This window comes from Melanostigma gelatinosum, assembly GCF_949748355.1.
Source record: "Melanostigma gelatinosum genome assembly, chromosome: 19".
NCBI classification, from domain to species: Eukaryota; Metazoa; Chordata; class Actinopteri; order Perciformes; family Zoarcidae; genus Melanostigma; species Melanostigma gelatinosum.
Genome location: NC_136652.1, coordinates 22017655 through 22028556, shown reverse-complemented (window position 1 = coordinate 22028556; position 10902 = coordinate 22017655). Strand labels below are relative to the sequence as shown.

At 43.3% G+C, this 10902-nt stretch overlaps 1 protein-coding gene across 2 annotated transcripts in view; it reads right to left on the bottom strand.

Moving 5' to 3' along the window:
• Positions 1-211: 211 nt before the first annotated feature.
• pex7 (peroxisomal biogenesis factor 7) overlaps positions 212-10902 on the bottom strand; it is a 29354-nt gene continuing 18663 nt past the window's right edge. For both annotated transcript variants that reach the window (XM_079290732.1, XM_079290731.1), the window contains exons 10-11: positions 7067-7166; positions 212-1233 (exon numbers count right to left, since the gene is read on the bottom strand). In XM_079290732.1, the coding sequence (XP_079146858.1) occupies positions 1150-1233; positions 7067-7166 (184 nt within the window). In that variant the 3' untranslated portion in view covers positions 212-1149. The remainder of the gene's footprint in view (positions 1234-7066; positions 7167-10902) is intronic.

The window sequence follows — 10902 nt, the reverse complement described above, 5'->3', positions numbered from 1 at the left end:
TACACGGTAGTATTCATATTTCTACTGGAAACAATAATCAACGAATGTTCTTTTCGTGAAAGAATTGTGTCGCAAATAACATTCAACAATATTAAAATATCTGTAAAAAGAAAACCAAATATCAGAATGAACATGGTGTGACTGTTAAGATCAGATAATAAGATGAATATGAGTGTTTCTCTTGATAATATCAACATCTTCATGTGAAATTTGCATCTTTATTGAAGGCACATCACATACACATCATCAGCACTGATGGCATTTCACTGGTGAAATTAGTCACAGTTGACATTTTAAAACAAGAATATCAGCGATAAAGGAAGAAGACGGATAATGACACGGATATTATGGATGTAAAACTTCCTCATTTACATAATTAATTCACAGGAACGTCAACACGACGCCCTCATCAACAATCAATCAAACATTTTAGAGTTGATTCAGGATTGGAACTCCAATCAAAGTGCAATATCGGTGGAACTTTCCCCAAAGCCTGCTGTTGAAGATGTGTGTGTGTGTGTGTGTGTGTGTGTGTGTGTGTGTGTGTGTGTGTGTGTTTTTATCACTTTGTGGGGACTCTTATCTGGGGACATCCATCTGGGGACAACACAAGATGAACTGTTCATTTCAGGGTTTAGATTCGGTTTAAAGTTCAGGGTTATTCTCAGGACAGAAATGAGAGTTAGCACTGTAGTTAGGCAGGTAGCAGTTATGATAAGGGTTCCACCATTGGGTCCCAAAGTGAATATAACTGGATAGATGCTGAATATTAAATAAAATATGGAGGCATTCAGCTAAATATTAGAAAATATGATGAAAATCAATGCAGACTCTGCTTGTGAGCTGCTGTGATTAATTACCACAACGACTCTTTAAAGACTTTAAATAAATGAAGTGACTCACTGAGAGGGAAAGTAAAGAAAAGTCAGGCTGTGGTTTTACTCTGATACGAGCACAGTGAACGTCACTTTCTTTATGTTCTTTTCTCTGTACAAGTTATTATTTCAGAAATATTGGAAATTAAAAGCAAATATATATGAGTGTGTCTTTGTGTGGGGTAAATTACTTTATCCACACAAGAGGGGTAGACAGGAAGTCAATCATAAGTAATAATGTGTGTGTGTGTGTGTGTGTGTGTGTGTGTGTGTTCTATGGTGCTGTATCGTGTGATCCAACAGACAGACAGGCAGGCGTGTAGATCTTCACCGTCTCATCCCAGGAACAGTCCACCACCTGCAGCCAACACACAACACGCACACCGTTAAAACAAGGAGGCGTCAAAGAGTCTGAAGAGAAGTCTGGTTGTATAGAAGTCTATAGAAAATGACTCTACTTCTCTCTTGATTTATTCCCTCAGTAAACATTGTAAACATGAGTTTATGTCTCAATCTCTAGTTTCAAGTCTTCTTCAATACAGCATGATGTTCATTTAGTACATTATGGTCCATTTAGAGTCACACAGACCATAAAGCAGGGGATGCTTTAGGGCGGGGCTACAGTGATTGACAGGTCTCTACCAGAGACGTATACGTCACTCCTCAGTCCAGATATGGAAATGAATATAAAAAGGGGAAGTGTAGTAAACCGAGGCTTCAACCGACACCTTTTCGTTTGGCATGAACTTGCTTTGGTTTGTCACCATTTCAAAAGAAATGACTTTTAAAGACCATTTGGACTGAATGAGAGGTATGAAGCAGGAGTCTTGTTTTTTTAAGTGCAACAACACTCGAGCTTCCAGCTGAAATAACCTCGACCGCTCTGAGATCTCAGTGTCTCGGTGCTGCAGGTGAAGCGTGGACACTGAAGGAGGACAGACTCTGCGTCTCCTCTGGCACACACTTACATCAAAGTGTTCCACCTAAATTACCTCCCATTATCTGTTCTGGGACAAAGACATTTAGAGAGGAGGCCGACTGGCCGCCGGTCTCCACTTCTAAAGACTAAAATCTGTCGTCTGTCCTTTTCTTTCCTCCTTTTTGTTTCTTCATTGCTGCCTTTTCCAGGAGTGGATGCTAAAGCTGAGGACACTGAGGACACGTCTGTGATTCTCAACGACATAGACGTCCCTCATTGAGTGAAGTTCATCCTCTTTCTGTCATCACTCACCACTACTGTACACATCCATGTCTCAAGGACAGAACGATGCAGGTTGACTCCTTTAATGGAAAAGGCCAAGCTGAATATAGAGCTTGTGGATGTGATTCATGTTGGAAAGGACACCGAGTCGCTCAACTGCAACAATTGCTACAATTTTTGTTGTATTATCCTTTGTTGCCGTATATGTTTTGCAGCATTTACGTCATCCAGCGGTCCAGTCTTTACAGAAGAGAACATTCAGTCCATATAGTCTTTGAGCTTTTTGCTCAATTTCGATGATTTGACCTCTAATTGCTGAACATAATGGTTCCCCACAACCATCAGCACACACAAAGAGACGTTTGGTTCAGGTACAATCTTTGTCTTTCATGTATTTATCCTCCCAACACACAAATGTTAGAGAGTGGACGAGCAAAAAAAGAGAAACTAAACAGAACCTTTGGTCTGAAAATATTCAAAACAATACAAAACCTCTCCGCAGATTTCATTTACAAAAGTTGCCATGAAATATATTCGACAACAGTCTTTTTTACGATGACGGAAATGAGACGCTGATGAGACAAAACTAAAAGTTAACTTAATACCTAAAGATGTTGGATGCAAAACATTTTGTCACTATTTTCTGTCGTTTTATAAAAAAAGCAATTATGGATTTATTGAGAACAGACTTTGCAGATTAATTGGTAATAAAAGTAATTGTTTGTTGCAGTGCTATTCATAAAGCAACACAAAGACCAATAAAAACCAAGATGAGCTCTCAGGTTTAAGAATTGATTTCTGAAGCTCTTTACGCTCTAAACTGAGACGATTCAGACGATGCAGTGGAGAGAAACGTACAGCTGAGACCGACATCCCTCTCCTCGCTCTATCATCAAGTGGGACGTGGCTATCGTCTGAATAACATGCCTCTGTGAGGACGTGGCTATCGTCTGAATAACATGCCTCTGTGAGGACGTGAGGACCCTCTGTCATCTGTCCTGGCTGCAGAACACACAGCGGTTGATGAGGCTTTTCAAAGTAAAACGCTGGTTCCACTTCACTTTCAACATGGCGAACACAAAGCCACTTTATTATTCATATAATTACAAATGTTATCTATCATCATCAGAGGTGTTGGAACTGGCTTTGTGTTGGTTAAACAACGAAGGGGAAGCTTCGTTTGTGTGGGACTCTAAATACACGAGTGAGGGGGAAATGTTCTGTCGTTCTGCAGTTATTTCCTACCTACCAGGTTGCATTGTGGGTGTTCAGGTCCTAAAAGCTGGCAGGCAGCACAGCCAATCAGAAACAAGCTCATGCAGAGGAAACGTATTAACATGTCAGCAGGGTTTGTGCCAAAATGAATTACAATCCATCACTGTGACAGACAGGGCCTGTTAAGGATCGTCAAAGTTGATTTCACCCGTCATATTTGCGTGTGAATTATACAAGGACCGACCCACCGCCATGAGCTGTCACAACAGCTGTGCTTTGAATAATGTTGACCAAATGTCTTTGAAAGATTAAAGAAAGAAACATCTGTCCACCAGCTGTTTGTCTGAATGTTTGCAATGGTGGTCAAAAATCTAAAGAAGAAATATGCTACGCTGCCAGGATTATGTTTTCATGAAATATGGAAAGGTTTCTAATCCACAGACATTAACATCACGTAATAAATGTGCAAGGAGCAGCCCGGTGGTCATGTGTAGTCCAGACCAACACGTAGGATATCAGACACCTTCATGTAAAAGGCCTCCGAACCCTTTCAATAGTCTCACAAACATACACACACCTCTGACTTTATTTTGAAAGGACACTATATGCACGTGAATAGTGAACAAACTGAACCCGACACCAACGCTGACATATGTAAAAAATACAAAAAAAAATGCTGCTGAGGAGAGGAATGCCCGTCTTTAATTAACTTTAACAGCCGAGCCGTAATGGACACACACGGCGGCCAAGACTGCAGCAAAGCACACAGAGAGAGAGAGACAGAGAGAGAGAGAGAGAGAGAGAGAGAGAGAGAGAGAGAGAGAGAGAGAGAGAGAGAGAGAGAGAGAGAGACAGTGAGAGAGAGAGACAGAGAGAGAGAGAGAAAGAGAAAGAGAGACAGAGAGAGAGAGAAAGAGTCTGGCTAATATTCAACTTCTTCTTCAATGTTTGTACTTCAAACAACGAGGAAAAGACGAATGAAGAAACAATAATTAAAACACGAATGAGCTTGTGGCTGTTATGTAGAGTGAGAGCAAACAGAGCGGTCACGTGGCACAGTGCACTCCTTATCACTGGTGAGTAGTCATGGTAACGGTGCTTTGAGTGACAGCTCGTTAGCAGAACAAGCTAAACAGATGCAGCTTAAAGGGACAGCAGTGATGTTCAGATGTTCAGACGTCCGGTTGTTTGAAGTTCTTCTCTGTAGTCAGTGTCAGGAGTGAATATGTCCTTCATGTTCATAAATATACTTTTAGAAATATATTTATATTGTACATAGTAGTTAAATGTAAGTATGTATGCATCTATGTATGTACGTTGGAAACCGGAGTCAAATTCCTCGTACGCGTTCACATACATGTCCAATAAATCTGATTCTGATTCAAAGACACCAGACTCCATTCACTAAAACACTCGTTTAACATCTCACAACACGAGAGCAAAGTAATGTTCTGCTGTGGACGTTAGACTCCTAGAAGAAAGTCTATCAGTTTAAGTGAACGCTGTATTTAGAATGTCTTCTCCTCTTTGATCACACTCGATGTAGAAGGGTGTTCATGCTACTGTATTAGTACCACAAATACAACTACTGTATACAGCCATTGCAGTAGTACTGTACCACAGATACCATCATGTATCACCTGCTATGTAACTGGTGCAGTTATACTATTTCTTTCCATAAAATACCCAACCTATAGACCGGTGAATGGTTGTCGTCCTGCATTCCTGTATGATCTATCACCTCATCGTATCTCACACACACACACACACACACACACTTGTATGTCTGATTTGTGTGTGTGTGTGGTTTGGCCTGCAGTGCCGTGAGGAAGGTGATCCATCAGACACACTTGTGTGTTACGCCTGGATAAGACCGGAGACCACACCAGTGAGGGAGTGTGTGAGAGATAGAGGAAAGAAAGGAGTAAGTGATGGAGAGGAAGAAGTGATGAGAAGAAGAGAGGTGATAAGAGCAAGTTAGCGAGCTGATACCAGAGGAAGAACCCGAAAGACAAGAAAAAAAGTAGAATCTGATGAAAGTTACATCGAAACATCGTGAAGAAACAGCGTGAAGAAACATCGTGAAGAAACATCGTGAAGAAACAGCGTGAAGAAACATCGTGAAGAAACATCGTGAAGAAACATCGTGATGAAACATCGTGAAGAATCAGCGTGAAGAAACAGCGTGAAGAAACATCGTGAAGAAACATCGTGACGAAACATCGTGAAGAAACAGCGTGAAGAAACAGCGTGAAGAAACATCGTGACGAAACATCGTGACGAAACATCGTGACGAAACAGAGTGACGAAACAGAGTGACGAAACATCGTGAAGAAACATCGTGAAGAAACATCGTGAAGAAACATCGTGACGAAACATCGTGACGAAACATCGTGACGAAACATCGTGACGAAACATCGTGACGAAACATCGTGACGAAACATCGTGACGAAACATCGTGACGAAACAGAGTGAAGAAACATCGTGACGAAACATCGTGACGAAACATCGTGACGAAACATCGTGACGAAACATCGTGACGAAACATCGTGACGAAACATCGTGAAGAAACAGCGTGACGAAACATCGTGACGAAACATCGTGACGAAACATCGTGAAGAAACAGCGTGACGAAACATCGTGAAGAAACATCGTGAAGAAACAGCGTGACGAAACATCGTGACGAAACATCGTGACGAAACATCGTGACGAAACATCGTGACGAAACATCGTGACGAAACATCGTGAAGAAACAGCGTGACGAAACATCGTGAAGAAACATCGTGAAGAAACAGCGTGACGAAACATCGTGAAGAAACATCGTGAAGAAACAGCGTGAAGAAACATCGTGAAGTAACATCGTGACGAAACAGCGTGAAGAAACATCGTGACGAAACAGCGTAACGTTGTAACTCGTGTAAAATAGAACTGCTCTGCACAATGTTTTACATAACATTATGTGAGAAGCACAGCAACATTACGCAACAAGCGTAAAGTCAACGTTTACTTTTGGATTGACACGGGCACGGACAGAGGTCTCCCGGTGACAGTCCTGTGTTTGTCAAGCCGAGAGCAACAGAGATGGAGAGGGTGGGCCGAGGCACAAAGCGTGACAGAAACACTGAAAATAGAGGAGCTGTGGTGTGTGAGGTCAATATAAGTGTTCTCAACACTGTGTGTGTTATTCTACAGGCTGTTTCTCTCTAATCACATGTCTGATAACAGCGTAGCTAACAATACATCTCATTACTGTTGTTGCCTCTACCCCCCCAACACACACAAACATATTGTCAAACACTGACAACGAGGACAATGCAGCTCATTACTGAATCTCTCTTATAGACATAAACAGATCGGAAAGGGGAACTCGGTCGGGGCGGCTTGATCCCTCTGATTGGTTGCCGCGGGAAACTGTCTGTTTACCGCGACGTTGTTGGTTCAACCCCCGGCTTGTGAGGCGTTATCACGTACGCACTTCCACCTCGTCATTATTGCCGCTCTGGAAAAAGTCCCGACTCTGATTTTCCAGCGAGCTATTATTAGTTCTGTGTGAAAACTCTTGATAGAAGGTGTTGAAGAAGTGAAATGAAGTGAAGCTGTGTGTGTGTGTGTGTGTGTGTGTGTGGGTGTGTGTGTGTGTGTGGGTGGGTGTATGTGTGTGTGTGTGTGTGTGTGTGTGTGTGTGTGTGTGTATGTGTGTGTGTGGGTGTGTGTGTGTGGGTGTGTGTGGGTGGGTGTGTGTGTGTGTGTGTGTGTGTGTGTGTGTGTGGGTTACCTGGTTGGGGATATGCAGGTTAAAGTCAAGTCCACACACAAACTCTGAGTGATGTTCCACGGTCTCCACAAGAGGCGGACTCCGACTGTAATCCCAGAACCTGCACAGACACAAACACAGCGACACGTAAAATGACTCTTTCAGCCGAAAACGACCATTTAAATTCATGAAAATTTAGCATTTTCTCAGATCATTTCACATTCTAACAGGCCAAACAAAAACTGACGAAACCAATTATGAAATACAGCGAACAACTGTGAGTTTACATGACATCAGCATGCTGCCTTGAGGAAGATATCGCTACATATGTTTCACGGCTACATATGATCGCGGTAACGTTTGGGCTTTTTGTTTGAAGCATCGGTGCACGAGGAGTCTTGAAGGCCGATGGCTGGACGTCTGTTGAAGTGGCTTCTTATATTCTTGGTCCTCAGAGGATCAAGCTGTTTGACTTTGGTGAACCTGCAGCCTCTGATATGATGTCACGGGATATTCAAAAGACGAGTCCTTGTTTTTAAATCCTTTAACTTTCCTCTGACTTCACGATGAGGCAAACCTTGAGTGAGCTCTGCTCCCAGAACAACTATAAAGGTGTTCAGCTTCAACATGAGATCACTTTGTTCAATACTCTTCATATGTTGCAGCAATGAACAGTGCACCCTCACCTAGAGGTTCAGTGTGATACAAATAAAAACATGGAAATACATCAGACCAAGAAACCAGATGTGTGTGAAGTCTGAAATCATACCTCAAACACTTCACTGCACACGATTACGAATGACATCATGCAGCGATGCATGAGTGAGCAGAACACAGACAAGAAGGGAGGAAGGTGAGTAAGAGGTGTGCAGAGAGAGGAAGGGTGAACAGATATGAAGAGGAATGGAGCTCAAAGAAAGGAAAGAAAAGAAAGCAATCTAGAGAGTGAGAGAAATAAAGAGGAGAAAGAAGGAAGAGAGAAAGGAGAGAAACAGAGAGCCGATAAAACACTGCCTCCAGACGTCAGCCGCATTCGGCCAATCAGCCTAATTGAAAGACCACGTCTCTTCCTGGTCTTGACAGGGTGGTGTGTGTGTGTGTGCGTGTGTGTGTGTGTGTGTGTGTGTGTGTGTGTGTGCCAAAAGCCCTGACGCAGCAAACACTCCCTCCAGACTCATCCACTTTGCAAATGTAATTAAATCATTTTCAGAGGGAACACTGCAGCTGCCATTGGGCTCCATTAGGCCCATATTAATAGTGGAGCTGCAACACACACACACACACACACACACACGCGCACACACGCGCACACACGCACTCACGCGCACACACGCACACACGCGGTGAGTGTGAGCAGTGATTTACACTAACAACTCACTCAAGATATCATATCTCTCAATACCGGACTCTCCCCAGACACCCGTCACTCATCCTGTCTCACTTAACTGTCGAATAAAAAACGTTTCTCTCAGAAGTCCAGAGCCGCTGTCGCGAGGCGACGTCGGGCAAAACGCAGCAGCACTTTGACGTGATGAGACTTGGTTCACCACCGTGGAGATGCTCGGCTGTTGCACGTGAGAGAAGCAAAGTGGATCTCAGGTGCTGCTCCTTTCACGTCAAGGCAATTCAAAGCGCTTCATATTAAACATCAAAAGACAAAGTGCAAGAGAAAGACATGAATGCATCACATAGCTGCCAAAAAGCACACGTCAGCATCCTTCAGATGAACAGCTTTGTATGACTTGCTGTCTATCAGCTTTAGAGTTCCTACTTCTTCCACATGGCCACACTTCAAGACGGGCAAAAGAAAACCGCCATTACAGTCTCGCACGCCAAGAACTCTTCATGCGTTGAGTCTCAACACGGGAATGACAGCAAACGGGTTTGTACAGACAGTTCAAATCTCTTTCCATCTACTTATATCTACTTAGATATTTTAATTATGAAATCTAACTTAAATTATAATTTTTTTTATCTGGCGGATTCGCGGGCCAAATAAAATGACGTGGCGGGCCGGATGCGGCCCGCGGGCCGGATGTTTGACACCCCTGATGTAAAGCTTCAGATGTCCTGAAACCGCCACTGAGCATGTCGGAACCAACTCCGGACAAACTTGCATTGTTTTGCATTCGCGATCAACAGTTCGTATGATATCTTACAAACAAGTTTTTCCTCATTGTTTGTGCGTTTTCCATCAAAAGCCAGCAACACGTCTTTTGTTCAGACAACAAACTACTTAGTTAGGTTTAGACAATAAAAGTACTTTTGGTTTTCAGAAAAGATCGTCGTTTGGGTTCAAATGCAACTGAAGGGGTGTTACTGAAGTACAGAAGAAACGTGAGAAGTAAATCAACGTTGAATTCTCGGGGCTGGAATAACGGTCTCCGGGTAAAAGACTCGTTTTTGAAAGAGCACTTCCAATAATTGTGTTTTCTTTGGAGTGTCATTTGCTTTAAAGCCGCAGCGTGTTTGTCGTGTGTTATCATGTAAAACGTGATTTAAGTTGCAGCTTGAAGACAGAGAAAAAAGAGCCAGTGTAACCATGACAACGTGTATTTAGTTATTTCTGTGTAATCCTAAATACCGGTACAATGCATCCACAGTGAACGTGCTGACTCCTTCATGCAGGAAGTGAAAGAGCAACACATTCATCACCGCAGTGCGGAGCAATACGTCAGCGACGTAACAAAGTGCAGCTGCAATGAAACGTCTGCAGTGGAATGAATGCATTTCTGTCACAGCGCCGCCAGCCAGCGCATTACGATCACGAGTCACAATCACGCAGCGAACAGCCGCGCTGGCTTAGATGAAATGAGCAGCAGTGATTTACTACGGACTGCAACGAGGCGGCTTCTGGATTTAAATGCTGTGAAACAAAGCAGACAACAATTGAAGCATTTTTGATGCAGATAAGAGTTTCTTCTCTGCAATGAACTTGATTGAGAATTCTCAATGTCTGCTTGTTAAATGAAAACAGTCTTTTCAAAATAAACTTCTTCGCAGGAAACAACTTAGTTGGGCAACAAAATAGCTCTGGAAGCGTGACTGCGGTTCGTAGGTTGCATGTCGAATGAACAACGTTGACTTCTGTGCACTGTGAACATCTCGCTCGTGCTGACGGGATCACGTCCGAATCGCTCAAACCAAATACTTCTGTTGGCTAAAGTTCACACAAACCAACCAATCGAACCGAGTGATGCATCGTCCCCTCAGCTCATCACATCACGGCAATTTCAGGAGTTGCTTTTCCCCCGAGTGCAACTTGCATTTCAACAACTTAAAGTGATCTGCTTCATGGTTTTCAACAAGGACCTTCAGTATTTGTAGCTTCTGTCATCTTCAGAAGGCTTCAATGAGCGGATGCATATTTAATCAGCATTTCATATTTTCTGCTTGCTGTGCAAACAGAAATATCAGATCAGTATCGCAGACACTCGACATCAAAGGACTCGGATTGGGATCAGGGCCAGAAGAACTCGATCAGGAACACAGAGATCCAGTCCGTCTCCAACTGCTTTCAGTGGTGGTGAACTGAAGAGGAGCCAGATGTGTTGGGGACCAGCTGACGTCCCAGTTGGTCAAATACATGTTGACATACACCAGGGACACGCTGTCTTTTGTCCTCGGCAGGTAATTATTCAGCTTCTATTGTATGCAGTCGGTGGAACCGGTCAGCAGCGTGACTGTGAAAGTCATGAGCTCACAGCGGGACACGTCAGAGAAGAGAAGAACACAAAGAGAAGCGTAGCGAGAGCGACCGATCCTCCGATCCCCCATCCTCCGATCCTCCGACGCTCTGAAGTCAGACAGCAAACGAATGTTCACACAAACGCAGCGAGAGCAGAGAAGCTGTTCCT